Source organism: Oncorhynchus mykiss, chromosome 15 (assembly GCF_013265735.2).
Source record: "Oncorhynchus mykiss isolate Arlee chromosome 15, USDA_OmykA_1.1, whole genome shotgun sequence".
Taxonomy (NCBI): domain Eukaryota; kingdom Metazoa; phylum Chordata; class Actinopteri; order Salmoniformes; family Salmonidae; genus Oncorhynchus; species Oncorhynchus mykiss.
In genome coordinates, this window is record NC_048579.1 from 80994131 (window position 1) to 81013616 (window position 19486).

The 19486-nt window shown below is 46.2% G+C and overlaps 1 protein-coding gene across 1 annotated transcript in view; it reads left to right on the top strand.

The window, feature by feature from the left end:
- Positions 1–19486, top strand: part of tbk1 (TANK-binding kinase 1) — a 63421-nt gene that overhangs the window by 23629 nt on the left and 20306 nt on the right. The window contains exons 7-10 of the mRNA XM_036945517.1: positions 4576–4686; positions 5158–5337; positions 10204–10400; positions 16411–16469. Coding sequence (XP_036801412.1) covers positions 4576–4686; positions 5158–5337; positions 10204–10400; positions 16411–16469 — 547 coding nt within the window. The remainder of the gene's footprint in view (positions 1–4575; positions 4687–5157; positions 5338–10203; positions 10401–16410; positions 16470–19486) is intronic.

Here is a 19486-nt window from a genome sequence, read left to right on the forward strand (position 1 = left end):
TAGAGGTCTAAGAACTGCATCCTGGTGGTCTAGTGGTCTAAGAACTATATCCTGTTGACCTCGGTGGACTAGTGGTCTAAGAACTGCATCCTGGTGACCTAGGGTGGTCTAAGAACTACATCCTGTTGACCTCGGGTGGTCTAGTGGTCTAAGAACTGCATCCTGTTGACCTAGGGTGGTCTAAGAACTATCCTGTTGACCTAGGGTGGTCTAGTGGTCTAAGAACTATATCCTGTTGACCTAGGGTGGTCTAAGAACTACAGTGCCTTGCGAAAGTATTCGGCCCCCTTGAACTTTGCGACCTTTTGCCACATTTCAGGCTTCAAACATAAAGATATAAAACTGTATTTTTTTGTGAAGAATCAACAACAAGTGGGACACAATCATGAAGTGGAACGACATTTATTGGACATTTCAAACTTTTTTAACAAATCAAAAACTGAAAAATTGGGCGTGCAAAATTATTCAGCCCCCTTAAGTTAATACTTTGTAGCGCCACCTTTTGCTGCGATTACAGCTGTAAGTCGCTTGGGGTATGTCTCTATCAGCTTTGCACATCGAGAGACTGACATTTTTTCCCATTCCTCCTTGCAAAACAGCTCGAGCTCAGTGAGGTTGGATGGAGAGCATTTGTGAACAGCAGTTTTCAGTTCTTTCCACAGATTCTCGATTGGATTCAGGTCTGGACTTTGACTTGGCCATTCTAACACCTGGATATGTTTATTTTTGAACCATTCCATTGTAGATTTTGCTTTATGTTTTGGATCATTGTCTTGTTGGAAGACAAATCTCCGTCCCAGTCTCAGGTCTTTTGCAGACTCCATCAGGTTTTCTTCCAGAATGGTCCTGTATTTGGCTCCATCCATCTTCCCATCAATTTTAACCATCTTCCCTGTCCCTGCTGAAGAAAAGCAGGCCCAAACCATGATGCTGCCACCACCATGTTTGACAGTGGGGATGGTGTGTTCATGGTGATGAGCTGTGTTGCTTTTACGCCAAACATAACGTTTTGCATTGTTGCCAAAAAGTTCAATTTTGGTTTCATCTGACCAGAGCACCTTCTTCCACATGTTTGGTGTGTCTCCCAGGTGGCTTGTGGCACTTGTTGTTGATTCTTCACAAAAAAATACAGTTTTATATCTATATGTTTGAAACCTGAAATGTGGCAAAAGGTCGCAAAGTTCAAGGGGCCGAATACTTTCGCAAGGCACTGTATATCCGGTTGACCTAGGGTGGTCAAAGAACTATATCCGGTTGACCTAGAGTGGTCTAAGAACTACATCCGGTTGACCTAGGGTGGTCTAAGAACTACATCCTGTTGACCTAGGGTGGTCTAAGAACTATATCCTGGTGACCTAGGGTGGTCTAAGAACTATATCCTGTTGACCTAGGGTGGTCTAAGAACTACATCCTGGTGACCTAGGGTGGTCTAAGAACTACATCCGGTTGACCTAGGGTGGTCTAAGAACTATATCCGGTTGACCTAGGGTGGTCTAAGAACTACATCCTGGTGAAGTAGGTTGGTTTAAGAACTATATCCTGTTGACCTAGGGTGGTCTAAGAACTATATCCTGGTGACCTAGGGTGGTCTAAGAACTACATCCTGTTGACCTAGGGTGGTCTAGTGGTCTAAGAACTACATCCTGGTGACCTAGGGTGGTCTAGTGGTCTAAGAACTACATCCTGGTGACCTAGGGTGGTGTAATAACTAAGTATTCAGACCCTTTGCTGTGATACTCGAAATTGAGCTCAGGTAAATCCTGTTTCCATTGATCATCCTTGAGATGTTTCTATAGCTTGATTGGAGTCCACCTGTGGTAAATTCAACTGATTGGACATGATTTGGAAAGGCACACACCTGTCTATATAAGGTCCCACAGTTGACAGTGGATGTCAGAGCAAAAACCAAGCCATGAGGTCGAAGGGATTGTCCATAGAGCTCTGAGACAGGATTGTGTCGAGGCACAGATCTGGGGAAGGATACCAAAAAATGTCCACAGCATTGAAGGTCCCCAAGAACACAGTGGCCTCCATCATCCTTAAACGGAAGAAGTATGGAACCACCAAGACTCTTCCTAGAGCTGGCTGCCCGGCCAAACTGAGCAATCGGGAGAAGGGCCTTGGTCAGGGAGGTGACTGAGAACCCAATGGTCACTCTGACAGAGCTCCAGAGTTCCTCTGTGGCAATTGGAGAACCTTCCAGAAGGACAAGCATCTCTGAAGTGCACCACCAATCAGGCCTTTATGGTAGAGTGGCCAGATGGAAGCCACTCCTCATTAAAAGGCACATGACAACCCGCTTGGAGTTTGCCAAAAGGCACCTAAAGGACTCAGACCATGAGAAACAAGATTATCTGGTCTGATGAAACCAAGATTGAACTCTTTAGCCTGAATGCCAGGCCTCACATCTGGAGGAAACCTGGCTCCATCCCTTCGGTGAAGCATGGTGGTGGCAGCATCATGCTGTGGAGGTGGTTTTCATGGCAGGGACTGGGAGACTAGTCAGGATCGAGGGAAAGATGAACGGAGCAAGGTACAGAGAGATCCTTGATGAAAACCTGCTCCAGAAACCTCAGGACCTCAGACTGGGGCGAAGGTTCACCTTCCAACAGGACAACGACCCTAAGCACAGAGCCACAATACAATGCAGGAGTTGCTTCGAGACAAGTCTCTGAATGTCCTTGAGTGGCCCAGCCAGAGCCCGGACTTGAACCCGATCGAACATCTCTGGAGAGACCTGTAAATAGCTGTGCAGCGACGCTCCCCATCCAACCTGACAGAGCTTGATAGGAACTGCAGAGAAGAATGGTAGAAACTCCCCAAATACAGGTGTGCCAAGCTTGTAGCGTCATAACCAATAAGACTAGAGGCTGTAATCACTACCAAAGGTGCTTCAACAAAGTACTGAGTAAAGGGTCTGAATACTTACAACAAAAACAAAAAACCTGTGTTTGCTTTGTCATTATGAGCTATTGTGATGTCATTATGGGGTATTGTGATGTCATTATGAGCTATTGTGATGTCATTATGAGCTATTGTGATGTCATTATGAGCTATTGTGATGTCATTATGAGCTATTGTGATGTCATTATGAGCTATTGTGATGTCATTATGAGCTATTGTGATGTCATTATGAGCTATTGTGATGTCATTATGAGCTATTGTGATGTCATAATAAGCTATTGTGATGTCATTATGGCGTATAGTGTATAGATTGAAGAGGGGGAAAAAAACTATTTAATCCATTTTAGAATTAGGCTGTAACGTAACAAAATGTGGAAGAAGTCAAGAGGTCGGGATAGTTTCTGATTTTACTGTATATAGCTACCGCTGCAGCAGAGGCTCAGATCAGCCCACTGCTGTTTCAGGACCTGTCTCTTTCCTCTGGGCCCGTGTCCTGTTTCAGGACCTGTCTCTGTCCTCTGGGCCCGTGTCCTGTTTCAGGACCTGTCTCTGTCCTCTGGGCCCATGTCCTGTTTCAGGACCTGTCTCTTTCCTCTGGGCCCGTGTCCTGTTCCAGGACCTGTCTCTTTCCTCTGGGCCTGTGTCCTGTTTCAGGACCTGTCTCTGTCCTCTGGGCCCGTGTCCTGTTTCAGGACCTGTCTCTTTCCTCTGGGCCGGTGTCCTGTTCCAGGACCTGTCTCTTTCCTCTGGGCCTGTGTCCTGTTTCAGGACCTGTCTCTTTCCTCTGGGCCCGTGTCCTGTTTCAGGACCTGTCTCTTTCCTCTGGGCCGGTGTCCTGTTCCAGGACCTGTCTCTTTCCTCTGGGCCCGTGTCCTGTTTCAGGACCTGTGTCTTTCCTCTGGGCCTGTGTCCTGTTTCAGGACCTGTCTCTTTCCTCTGGGCCCGTGTCTTGTTTCAGGACCTGTCTCTTTCCTCTGGGCCCGTGTCCTGTTTCAGGACCTGTCTCTTTCCTCTGGGCCGGTGTCCTGTTTCAGGACCTGTCTCTTTCCTCTGGGCCCGTGTCCTGTTTCAGGACCTGTCTCTTTCCTCTGGGCCCGTGTCCTGTTTCAGGACCTGTCTCTTTCCTCTGGGCCCGTGTCCTGTTTCAGGACCTGTCTCTTTCCTCTGGGCCCGTGTCCTGTTTCAGGACCTGTGTCTTTCCTCTGGGCCCGTGTCCTGTTTCAGGACCTGTCTCTTTCCTCTGGGCCTGTTTCCTGTTTCAGGACCTGTCTCTTTCCTCTGGACCGGTGTCCTGTTCCAGGACCTGTCTCTTTCCTCTGGGCCCGTGTCCTGTTTCAGGACCTGTCTCTTTCCTCTGGGCCCGTGTCCTGTTTCAGGACCTGTCTCTTTCCTCTGGGCCCGTGTCCTGTTTCAGGACCTGTCTCTTTCCTCTGGGCCCGTGTCCTGTTTCAGGACCTGTCTCTTTCCTCTGGGCCGGTGTCCTGTTCCAGGACCTGTCTCTTTCCTCTGGGCCCGTGTCCTGTCCAATAAAGCACAAATAGGAGAGGAGTGGCTCCTTGAAGTCCGTTGGACAGGTGGATAGGTGTGACAGCATCTGTAAAATGAGATGAGATGTTTGTCTCGGTGACTGAAGGTTTTGTATAGTGACGTTGTTGTCCTGTCTCCCATCAGGTATAAAATCATCACAGAGAAGCCGTCAGGAACCGTCTCTGGGCAGCAGAAGTTTGAGAACGGGAAGATTGAGTGGAGCACAGAGATGCCTGTCTCCTGCAACCTGTCCAAGTACGTACTTTAGTCTACCCCCTGACCTCTACCCCCTGACCTCTACCTCTGTCTACTGCAGCTCCTCCAAGTAGGTCCTCTGGTCCATTAAAACTAGTAAATTACCTGACCTCTAATCACCTGACCTCTAACCCCCTGACCTCTCTCTCCTCCATGGGCCTCCAGAGCTTGCTGACCCTAGTCCTAGCCAACATCTTGGAGGCTGACATTTAACATCTGACCTCTCTTTCTCCTCCAGGGGCCTCCAGAGCTTGCTTACCCCAGTCCTAGCCAACATCTTGGAGGCTGACCTCTGACCTCTCTCTCTCTCCTCCAGGGGCCTCCAGAGCTTGCTGACCCCAGTCCTAGCCAACATCTTGGAGTCTGACCTCTGACCTCTCCTCCAGGGGCCTCCAGAGCTTGCTGACCCCAGTCCTAGCCAACATCTTGGAAGCTGACCTCTAACCTCTGACTTCTCTCTCTCTCCTCCAGGGGCCTCCAGAGCTTGCTGACCCCAGTCCTAGCCAACATCTTGGAGGCTGACCAGGAGAAGTGTTGGGGCTTTGACCAGTTCTTTGCTGAGACCAGTGATATCCTGCATCGTACCGTGGTGTTGGTCTTCAGCCTACAGCAGGCTACTCTCCACTACATCTACATCCACCAGTACAATACGTGAGTCTCCACTACATCTACATCCACCAGTACAATACGTGAGTCTCTCCACCAGTACAATACGTGAGTCTCTACTACATCTACATCCACCAGTACAATACGTGAGTCTCTCCACCAGTACAATACGTGAGTCTCTCCACCAGTACAATACGTGAGTCTCCACTACATCTACATCCACCAGTACAATACGTGAGTCTCTCCACCAGTACAATATGTGAGTCTCTCCACCAGTACAATACGTGAGTCTCCACTACATCTACATCCACCAGTACAATACGTGAGTCTCTCCACCAGTACAATACGTGAGTCTCTACTACATCTACATCCACCAGTACAATACGTGAGTCTCTCCACCAGTACAATACGTGAGTCTCTCCACCAGTACAATACGTGAGTCTCCACTACACCTACATCCACCAGTACAATACGTGAGTCTCTCCACCAGTACAATACGTGAGTCTCCACTACATCTACATCCACCAGTACAATACGTGAGTCTCCACTACATCTACATCCACCAGTACAATATGTGAGTCACTACTACATCTACATCCACCAGTACAATACGTGAGTCTCTCCACCAGTACAATACGTGAGTCTCCACTACATCTACATCCACCAGTACAATACGTGAGTCTCCACTACATCTACATCCACCAGTACAATACGTGAGTCACTACTACATCTACATCCACCAGTACAATACGTGAGTCTCCACTACATCTACATCCACCAGTACAATACGTGAGTCTCCACTACATCTACATCCACCAGTACAATACGTGAGTCTCAAGTACATCTACATCCACCAGTACAATACGTGAGTCACTACTACATCTACATCCACCAGTACAATACGTGAGTCTCCACTACATCTACATCCACCAGTACAATACGTGAGTCACTACTACATCCACCAGTACAATACGTGAGTCACTACTACATCTACATCCACCAGTACAATACGTGAGTCTCCAGTACATCTACATCCACCAGTACAATACGTGAGTCTCCACTACACCTACATCCACCAGTACAATACGTGAGTCTCTCCACCAGTACAATACGTGAGTCTCCAGTACATCTACATCCACCAGTACAATACGTGAGTCTCCACTACATCTACATCCACCAGTACAATACGTGAGTCTCTCCGCCAGTACAATACGTGAGTCTCTCCACCAGTACAATACGTGAGTCTCCACTACATCTACATCCACCAGTACAATACGTGAGTCTCTCCACCAGTACAATACGTGAGTCTCTCCACCAGTACAATACGTGAGTCTCCACTACATCTACATCCACCAGTACAATACGTGAGTCTCTACTACATCTACATCCACCAGTACAATACGTGAGTCTCTCCACCAGTACAATACGTGAGTCTCTCCACCAGTACAATACGTGAGTCTCCACTACATCTACATCCACCAGTACAATACGTGAGTCTCCACTACATCTACATCCACCAGTACAATACGTGAGTCTCTCCACCAGTACAATACGTGAGTCTCCACTACATCTACATCCACCAGTACAATACGTGTGTCTCCACTACATCTACATCCACCAGTACAATACGTGAGTCTCTCCGCCAGTACAATACGTGAGTCTCTCCACCAGTACAATACGTGAGTCTCTACTACATCTACATCCACCAGTACAATATGTGAGTCTCACCACCAGTACAATACGTGAGTCTCTCCACCAGTACAATACGTGAGTCTCCACTACATCTACATCCACCAGTACAATACGTGAGTCTCCACTACATCTACATCCACCAGTACAATACGTGAGTCTCTACTACATCTACATCCACCAGTACAATACGTGAGTCACTACTACATCTACATCCACCAGTACAATACGTGAGTCTCTCCACCAGTACAATACGTGAGTCTCTACTACATCTACATCCACCAGTACAATACGTGAGTCTTTCCACCAGTACAATACGTGAGTCTCCACTACATCTACATCCACCAGTACAATATGTGAGTCTCCACTACATCTACATCCACCAGTACAATACGTGAGTCTCCACTACATCTACATCCACCAGTACAATACGTGAGTCTCCACTACATCTACATCCACCAGTACAATACGTGAGTCTCCACTACATCTACATCCACCAGTACAATACGTGAGTCTCCAGTACATCTACATCCACCAGTACATTACGTGAGTCACTACTACATCTACATCCACCAGTACAATACGTGAGTCTCCACTACATCTACATCCACCAGTACAATACGTGAGTCACTACTACATCTACATCCACCAGTACAATACGTGAGTCACTACTACATCTACATCCACCAGTACAATACGTGAGTCTCCAGTACATCTACATCCACCAGTACAATACGTGAGTCTCTCCACCAGTACAATACGTGAGTCTCCAGTACATCTACATCCACCAGTACAATACGTGAGTCTCCACTACATCTACATCCACCAGTACAATACGTGAGTCTCTCCGCCAGTACAATACGTGAGTCTCTCCACCAGTACAATACGTGAGTCTCCACTACATCTACATCCACCAGTACAATACGTGAGTCTCTCCACCAGTACAATACGTGAGTCTCTCCACCAGTACAATACGTGAGTCTCCACTACATCTACATCCACCAGTACAATACGTGAGTCTCTACTACATCTACATCCACCAGTACAATACGTGAGTCTCTCCACCAGTACAATACGTGAGTCTCTCCACCAGTACAATACATGAGTCTCCACTACATCTACATCCACCAGTACAATACGTGAGTCTCCACTACATCTACATCCACCAGTACAATACGTGAGTCTCTCCACCAGTACAATACGTGAGTCTCCACTACATCTACATCCACCAGTACAATACGTGTGTCTCCACTACATCTACATCCACCAGTACAATACGTGAGTCTCTCCGCCAGTACAATACGTGAGTCTCTCCACCAGTACAATACGTGAGTCTCCACTACATCAACATCCACCAGTACAATACGTGAGTCTCTCCACCAGTACAATACGTGAGTCTCTCCACCAGTACAATACGTGAGTCTCTACTACATCTACATCCACCAGTACAATATGTGAGTCTCACCACCAGTACAATACGTGAGTCTCTCCACCAGTACAATACGTGAGTCTCCACTACATCTACATCCACCAGTACAATACGTGAGTCTCCACTACATCTACATCCACCAGTACAATACGTGAGTCTCTACTACATCTACATCCACCAGTACAATACGTGAGTCACTACTACATCTACATCCACCAGTACAATACGTGAGTCTCTCCACCAGTACAATACGTGAGTCTCTACTACATCTACATCCACCAGTACAATACGTGAGTCTTTCCACCAGTACAATACGTGAGTCTCCACTACATCTACATCCACCAGTACAATATGTGAGTCTCCACTACATCTACATCCACCAGTACAATACGTGAGTCTCTACTACATCTACATCCACCAGTACAATACGTGAGTCTCTCCACCAGTACAATACGTGAGTCTCCACTACATCTACATCCACCAGTACAATACGTGAGTCTCTACTACATCTACATCCACCAGTACAATACGTGAGTCTCCACTACATCTACATCCACCAGTACAATACGTGAGTCTCTACTACATCTACATCCACCAGTACAATACGTGAGTCTCTACTACATCTACATCCACCAGTACAATACGTGAGTCTCCACTACATCTACATCCACCAGTACAATACGTGAGTCTCTCCACCAGTACAATACGTGAGTCTCTCCACCAGTACAATACGTGAGTCTCTACTACATCTACATCCACCAGTACAATACGTGAGTCTCTCCACCAGTACAATACGTTACAGCCTTATTCTAAAATGTATACAATTATTTTTTCACCTCATCAATCTACACACAATACCCCATAATGACATCACAATACCCCATAATGACATCACAATACCCCATAATGACAAAGCAAAAATGTGTTTTTAGTTATTTTAGCACCTTCCAGAACGACAACTGTCTCTGCAGCACTCCACCAATCAGGTCTTTATGGTAGAGTGGCCCGACAGAAGCCACTCTTCAGTAAGAGGCACATGACAGCCCACTTGGAGTTTGCCAAAAGGCACCTAAAGACTCTCAGACCAGTAGAAACAAGATTCTCTGGTGTGATGAAACCAAGTTTGTACTCTTGGCCTGAATGCCAAGCGTCATGTCTGGAGGAAACCTGGCAGCATCCCTACAGTGAAGCATGGTGGTGGCGGCGGCATCCCTACAGTGAAGCATGGTGGCGGCACCATCCCTACGGTGAAGCATGGTGGCGGCGGCATCATGCTGTGGGATGTTTTTCAGCGGCAGGGACTGGCGTAGCAAAGTACAGAGATCCTTGATGAAAACCTGCTCCAGAGCACTCAGGACCTCAGACTGGGGCGAAGGTTCACCGTCCAACAGGACAACCACCCTAATTACACATCCAAGACAACGCTGGAGTGGCTTCGGGACAAATCTCTGAATGTCCTTGAGTGGCCCAGCCAGAGCCCGGACTTGAACCCGATCGAACATCTCTGGAGAGACCTGAAAATAGCTGTGCAGCGACGCTCCCCACCCAACCTGACAGAGCCTGACAGTATCTGCAGAGAAGAATGGGAGATCCTCCCCAAATACAGGTGTGCCAAACTTTAGGGTCACCGTAGATAATGACAGACTCTGGTTGTGATCCTCCTCTCTGAGGATGTCGGATAGGACAAATAGGACCAAAAAAAACACTGACCATACACACAGAATGATTACTTTTCTCTGTAAACTGCTCCGAGAGATAGAGGCTGACCCTTAACCTCTGACCTCTCTCCCCAGGGCGACTCTCTTCCAGGAGCTGTTGTCTCGTCGGTGCAGTATCCCGGTCCACAACCAGGAGCTCCTGTACGAGGGGCGACGCCTACAGCTTGAGCCCAACCGCCAAGCCCAGACCTTCCCGCGGACCTCCAGAGACAACCCCATCATGCTGCTCAGCAGAGAGTCCGTAGCTACAGTGGGGCTCATCTTCGAGGACCGTAAGAGTCTTTATTATTAGCATCGATGTGGAAATGGGATTTACACTGAACACAAATACAGACAACATGTGAAGTGTTGGTGCCATGTTTTCATCAGCTGAAATTAAAGATCCCGGAAATGTTCCGTACGCACAGAAAGATGATTTCTCTCACGTTTTGGGCACGAATTTGTTTTACATCCCCGTTACGTAGCATTTCTCCTTTGACAAGATAATTGACCTGACTGCAGTTCGGGGTCGTAATCGACTTCGTTGGGAAAACGCTTCCCTTCGATGTCCACTGACACGCTGGAGAAGCTCTTTGCGGACGAATCCCGGTTTAAACTACCGGGGCAGACGGCGTTGTGAACAGAGTGCCTCATGATGGGGTTAAAGCTCTTCACGGACGAATCCCGGTTTAAACTACCGGGGCAGACGGCGTTGTGAACAGAGTGCCTCATGATGGGGTTAAAGCTCTTCACGGACGAATCCCGGTTTAAACTACCGGGGCAGACGGCGTTGTGAACAGAGTGCCTCATGATGGGGTTAAAGCTCTTCACGGACGAATCCCGGTTTAAACTACCGGGGCAGACGGCGTTGTGAACAGAGTGCCTCATGATGGGGTTAAAGCTCTTCACGGACGAATCCCGGTTTAAACTACCGGGGCAGACGGCGTTGTGAACAGAGTGCCCCATGATGGGGTTAAAGCTCTTCACGGACGAATCCCGGTTTAAACTGTACCGGGGCAGACGGCGTTGTGAACAGAGTGCCTCATGATGGGGTTAAAGCTCTTCACGGACGAATCCCGGTTTAAACTACCGGGGCAGACGGCGTTGTGAACAGAGGGCCCCATGATGGGGTTAAAGCTCTTCACGGACGAATCCCGGTTTAAACTACCGGGGCAGACGGCGTTGTGAACAGAGTGCCTCATGATGGGGTTAAAGCTCTTCACGGACGAATCCCGGTTTAAACTGTACCGGGGCAGACGGCGTTGTGAACAGAGTGCCTCATGATGGGGTTAAAGCTCTTCGCGGACGAATCCCGGTTTAAACTACCGGGGCAGACGGCGTTGTGAACAGAGTGCCTCATGATGGGGTTAAAGCTCTTCACGGACGAATCCCGGTTTAAACTACCGGGGCAGACGGCGTTGTGAACAGAGTGCCCCATGATGGGGTTATGGTAATGGGCAGGCATAAGCTATGAACAACCAACACAGTTACATTTTATTGATGGCAATTTGAATGCACAGAGATACCGTGACGACATCTGGCGCCATCACCTCATGTTTCAGCATGATAATGCACGTCTCAAGGATCTGTACACAATTCCAGGAAGCTGAAAATGTCCCAGTTCTTCCATGGCCTGCATACTCATTAAACATGCCACCCCATTGAGCATGTTTGGGATGTCCTGGATCAACGTGTACGACAGTGTGTTCCAGTTCCTGTCATTCTAGTGTCTCTGACAGCATGAGGGCCTGTAGGAGACAGAATCACTCTTCATTCTAGTGTCTCTGGGATCGACGTGTATGACAGCGTGTTCCAGTTCCTGCCCAATATCCAGCAACTTCGCACAGCCATTGAAGAGGAGTGGGACAACATTCCACAACCAACAGCCTGATAAACTCTATGGGAAGGAGACGTGTCGTGCTGCATGAGACAAATGGTCACACCAGATACTGACTGGTTTTCTGATCACACCAGATACTGACTGGTTTTCTGATCACACCAGATACTGACTGGATTTCTGATCACACCAGATACTGACCGGTTTTCTGATCAACACCAGATACTGACTGGTTTTCTGGTCACACCAGATACTGACTGGTTTTCTGATCACACCAGATACTGACTGGGTTTCTGATCACACCAGATACTGACTGGTTTTCTGATCCACACCAGATACAGACTGGTTTTCTGATCACACCAGATACTGACTGGTTTTCTGATCAACACCAGATACTGACTGGTTTTCTGATCCACACCAGATACTGACTGGGTTTCTGATCACACCAGATACTGACTGGGTTTCTGATCACACCAGATACTGACTGGGTTTCTGATCAACACCAGATACTGACTGGGTTTCTGATCCACACCAGATACTGACAGGTTTTCTGATCACACCAGATACTGACTGGATTTCTGATCACACCAGATACTGACCGGTTTTCTGATCAACACCAGATACTGACTGGTTTTCTGGTCACACCAGATACTGACTGGTTTTCTGATCACACCAGATACTGACTGGGTTTCTGATCACACCAGATACTGACTGGTTTTCTGATCCACACCAGATACTGACTGGTTTTCTGATCACACCAGATACTGACTGGTTTTCTGATCAACACCAGATACTGACTGGTTTTCTGATCCACACCAGATACTGACTGGGTTTCTGATCACACCAGATACTGACTGGGTTTCTGATCACACCAGATACTGACTGGGTTTCTGATCAACACCAGATACTGACTGGGTTTCTGATCCACACCAGATACTGACAGGTTTTCTGATCACACCAGATACTGACTGGTTTTCTGATCACACCAGATACTGACTGGTTTTCTGATCACACCAGATACTGACTGGTTTTCTGATCACACCAGATACTGACTGGTTTTCTGATCACACCAGATACTGACTGGGTTTCTGATCACACCAGATACTGACTGGGTTTCTGATCACACCAGATACTGACTGGGTTTCTGATCACACCAGATACTGACTGGGTTTCTGATCACATCAGATACTGACTGGGTTTCTGATCAACACCAGATACTGACTGGTTTTCTGATCCACACCAGATACTGACAGGTTTTCTGATCACACCAGATACTGACTGGTTTTCTGATCACACCAGATACTGACTGGTTTTCTGATCACACCAGATACTGACTGGTTTTCTGATCACACCAGATACTGACTGGTTTTCTGATCACACCAGATACTGACTGGGTTTCTGATCACACCAGATACTGACTGGGTTTCTGATCACACCAGATACTGACTGGGTTTCTGATCACATCAGATACTGACTGGGTTTCTGATCAACACCAGATACTGACTGGTTTTCTGATCCACACCAGATACTGACAGGTTTTCTGATCACACCAGATACTGACTGGTTTTCTGATCACACCAGATACTGACTGGTTTTCTGATCACACCAGATACTGACTGGTTTTCTGATCACACCAGATACTGACTGGTTTTCTGATCACACCAGATACTGACTGGGTTTCTGATCACACCAGATACTGACTGGGTTTCTGATCACACCAGATACTGACTGGGTTTCTGATCACACCAGATACTGACTGGGTTTCTGATCACATCAGATACTGACTGGGTTTCTGATCAACACCAGATACTGACTGGTTTTCTGATCACACCAGATACTGACAGGTTTTCTGATCCACACCAGATACTGACTGGTTTTCTGATCACACCAGATACTGACTGGTTTTCTGATCACACCAGATACTGACTGGTTTTCTGATCACACCAGATACTGACTGGTTTTCTGATCACACCAGATACTGACTGGTTTTCTGATCACACCAGATACTGACTGGGTTTCTGATCACACCAGATACTGACTGGGTTTCTGATCACACCAGATACTGACTGGGTTTCTGATCACACCAGATACTGACTGGGTTTCTGATCACATCAGATACTGACTGGGTTTCTGATCAACACCAGATACTGACTGGTTTTCTGATCACACCAGATACTGACAGGTTTTCTGATCCACACCAGATACTGACTGGTTTTCTGATCACACCAGATACTGACTGGTTTTCTGATCACACCAGATACTGACTGGTTTTCTGATCACACCAGATACTGACTGGGTTTCTGATCACACCAGATACTGACTGGGTTTCTGATCACACCAGATACTGACTGGGTTTCTGATCACACCAGATACTGACTGGTTTTCTGATCACACCAGATACTGACTGGGTTTCTGGTCACACCAGATACTGACTGTTTTTCTGATCACACCAGATACTGACTGGGTTTCTGATCAACACCAGATACTGACTGGTTTTCTGATCCACACCAGATACTGGCTGGGTTTCTGATCACACCAGATACTGACTGGGTTTCTGATCACACCAGATACTGACTGGGTTTCTGATCACACCAGATACTGACTGGGTTTCTGGTCACACCAGATACTGACTGGGTTTCTGATCACACCAGATACTGACTGGGTTTCTGATCACACCAGATACTGACTGGGTTTCTGATCACACCAGATACTGACTGGTTTTCTGATCACACCAGATACTGACTGGGTTTCTGGTCACACCAGATACTGACTGGGTTTCTGGTCACACCAGATACTGACTGGGTTTCTGGTCACGCCAGATACTGACTGGGTTTCTGGTCACGCCAGATACTGACTGGGTTTCTGGTCACACCAGATACTGACTGGGTTTCTGATCACACCAGATACTGACTGGGTTTCTGGTCACACCAGATACTGACTGGGTTTCTGATCACACCAGATACTGACTGGGTTTCTGATCCACACCAGATACTGACTGGGTTTCTGGTCACACCAGATACTGACTGGTTTTCTGATCACACCAGATACTGACTGGGTTTCTGATCACACCAGATACTGACTGGGTTTCTGATCACACCAGATACTGACTGGGTTTCTGATCACACCAGATACTGACTGGTTTTCTGATCACACCAGATACTGACTGAGTTTCTGATCACACCAGATACTGACTGGTTTTCTGATCACACCAGATACTGACTGGTTTTCTGATCCACACCAGATACTGACTGGGTTTCTGATCCACACCAGATACTGACTGGGTTTCTGATCCACACCAGATACTGACTGGGTTTCTGATCCACACCAGATACTGACTGGGTTTCTGATCCACACCAGATACTGACTGGGTTTCTGATCCACACCAGATACTGACTGGGTTTCTGATCACACCAGATACTGACTGGGTTTCTGATCCACACCAGATACTGACTGGGTTTCTGATCCACACCAGATACTGACTGGGTTTCTGATCCACACCAGATACTGACTGGGTTTCTGATCCACACCAGATACTGACTGGGTTTCTGATCCACACCAGATACTGACTGGGTTTCTGATCCACACCAGATACTGACTGGGTTTCTGATCCACACCAGATACTGACTGGGTTTCTGATCACACCAGATACTGACTGGGTTTCTGATCCATGACCTTACTTTTGTTTGTACGGTATCTGTGACCAACAGATGTGTATCTATTCCAAGTAATGTGAAATCCATAGATTAGGGTCTAATGAATTTATTTCAATTGACTGATTTCCTTCTAAAATCTTTGTAATTGTTGCATGTTGTGTTTAAATTGTTGTTCAGCCCTTCAGTTGTTCCTGTATTTGTGCTGCGGGACGCGGACAGGTATTCCCTTTGGGGGAAACAGGATTTTACACAGACAGAGACTGAGGTTAACGGGCAGACGGAGACTGAGGTTAACGGGCAGACGGAGACTGAGGTTAACGGGCAGACGGATAGAGACTGAGGTTAACGGACAGACGGATAGAGACTGAGGTTAACGGACAGACGGATAGAGACTGAGATTAACGGACAGACGGATAGAGACTGAGGTTAACGGGCAGACGGATAGAGACTGAGGTTAACGGACAGACGGATAGAGACTGAGATTAACGGACAGACGGATAGAGACTGAGGTTAACGGGCAGACGGATAGAGACTGAGGTTAACGGGCAGACGGATAGAGACTGAGGTTAACGGGCAGACGGATAGAGACTGAGGTTAGCGGGCAGACGGATAGAGACTGAGGTTAACGGACAGACGGAGACTGAGGTTAACGGGCAGAGGGAAACTGAGGTTAACGGGCAGACGGAAACTGAGGTTAACGGGCAGACGGATAGAGACTGAGGTTAACGGGCAGACGGATAGAGACTGAGGTTAACGGCCAGACGTCTCTATCTGTCTGTCTGTTAACATCAGTCTCTCTATTGATCTCCACAGCGAGTCCTCCTAAAGTCCAGCCTCGCTACGATCTGGACCTGGATGCCAGCTATGCCAAGGTAACTATATATTATGCTATATGTTATGCCAGCTATGCCAAGGTAACTAAATGTTATGCCAGCTATGCCAAGGTAACTAAATGTTAATGCTGCAGGGCATTCAGAAAGTATTCAGACCCCTTCCCCTTTTCCACATTTTGTTACGTTACAGTTACTTATTCTAAAATGATTAAATAAATAAAAATCCTCGTCAATCTACACACAATACCCCATAATGACATCACAATACCCCATAAAGACATCACAATACACCATAATGACATCACAACACCCCATAATGACATCACAATACCCCATAAAGACATCACAATACCCTATAATGACATCACAATACCCCATAATGACATCACAATACCCAATAAAGACATCACAATACCCCATAATGACATCACAATACCCCATAATGACATCACAATACCCAATAAAGACATCACAATACCCCATAATGACATCACAATACCCCATAATGACATCACAATACCCCATAATGACATCACAATACCCCATAATGACATCACAATACCCCATAATGACATCACAATACCCCATAATGACATCACAATACCCCATAATGACATCACAATACCCCATAAAGACATCACAATACCCCATAAAGACATCACAATACCCCATAATGACATCACAACACCCCATAATGACATCGCAATACCCCATAATGACATCGCAACACCCCATAATGACATTGCAATACCCCATAATGACATCGCAATACCCCATAATGACATCGCAATACCCCATAATGACATCACAATACCCCATAATGACATCACAATACCCCATAATGACATCACAATACCCCATAATGACATCACAATACCCCATAATGTCATCACAATACCCCATAATGACATCACAATACCCCATAAAGACATCACAATACCCCATAATGACATCACAATACCCCATAATGACATCACAACACCCCATAATGACATCACAATACCCCATAATGACATCACAATACCCCATAATGACATCACAATACCCCATAATGACATCACAACACCCCATAATGACATCACAATACCCCATAATGACATCACAATACCCCATAATGTCATCACAATACCCCATAATGACATCACAATACCCCATAATGACATCACAATACCCCATAATGTCATCACAATACCCCATAATGACATCACAATACCCCATAATGACATCACAACACCCCATAATGACATCACAATACCCCATAATGACATCACAATACCCCATAATGACATCACAACACCCCATAATGACATCACAATACCCCATAATGACATCACAATACCCCATAATGACATCACAATACCCCATAATGACATCACAATACCCCATAATGACATCACAACACCCCATAATGACAAAGCGAAAACTGGTTTTTAGACATTTTAGAAAATTTATAAAAATAAAATAAAAAACAATACCTTATTAACAAAAGTATTCAGACCCTTTGCTATGAGTCTCGAAATTGAGCTCAGGTGCATCCTGTTTCCATTGATCATTCTTGAGATGTTTCGACATCTTGAATGGTGATGGTTCACCTTCCAACAGGACAACGACCCTAAGCACACAACCAAGACAACCCAGGAGTGGCTTCTGGACAAGTCTCTGAATGTCCTTGAGTGGCCCAGGCAGAGCCCGGACTTGAAACCGATAGAACATCTCTGGAGAGACCTGAAAATAGCTGTGCAGTGACGCTCCCCACCCAACCTGACAGATCTGGAGAGGATCTGCAGAGAAGAATGGGAGAAACTCCCCAAATACAGGTGTGCCAAGCTTGCAACGTCATACGAAGACTTAAGGCTGTAATTGCTGACAGGTGCTTCAACAAAGTACTGAGTAAAGGGTCCGAACACTTATGTAAATGTGATATTTCAGTTTTTTTATTTTTTTTAACAGAAACTGTTTCTGAGTTGTCATTATGGGGCATTGTGATGTCATTATGGGGTATTGTGATGTCATTATGGGGCATTGTGATGTCATTATGGGGTATTGTGATGTCATTATGGGGTATTGTGATGTCATTATGGGGCATTGTGATGTCATTATGGGGTATTGTGATGTCATTATGGGGTATTGTGATGTCATTATGGGGTATTGTGATGTCATTATGGGGTATTGTGATGTCATTATGGGGTATTGTGATGTCATTATGGGGTATTGCAATGTCATTATGGGGTATTGTGATGTCTTTATGGGGTATTGTGATGTCATTATGGGGTATTGTGATGTCATTATGGGGTATTGTGATGTCATTATGGGGTATTGTGATGTCATTATGGGGTATTGTGATGTCATTATGGGGCATTGTGATGTCATTATGGGGCATTGTGATGTCATTATGGGGCATTGTGATGTCATTATGGGGTATTGTGATGTCATTATGGGGCATTGTGATGTCATTATGGGGTATTGTGATGTCATTATGGGGCATTGTGATGTCATTATGGGGCATTGTGATGTCATTATGGGGCATTGTGATGTCATTATGGGGCATTGTGATGTCATTATGGGGCATTGTGATGTCATTATGGGGCATTGTGATGTCATTATGGGGCATTGTGATGTCATTATGGGGCATTGTGATGTCATTATGGGGCTTTGTGATGTCATTATGGGGCATTGTGATGTCATTATGGGGCATTGTGATGTCATTATGGGGCATTGTGATGTCATTATGGGGCATTGTGATGTCATTATGGGGCATTGTGATGTCATTATGGGGCATTGTGATGTCATTATGGGGCATTGTGATGTCATTATGGGGCTTTGTGATGTCATTATGGGGCATTGTGATGTCATTATGGGGCATTGTGATGTCATTATGGGACATTGTGATGTCATTATGGGGTATTGTGATGTCATTATGGGGTATTGTGTGTAAAAAAAACATTTTAATCCATTATAGAACAAGGCTGTAATGTAACAAAATGTGGGAACATTCAAGGGGTCTGAATACTTTGTGAAGGCAGTGTATATGTTATGCCAGCTATGCCAAGGTAACC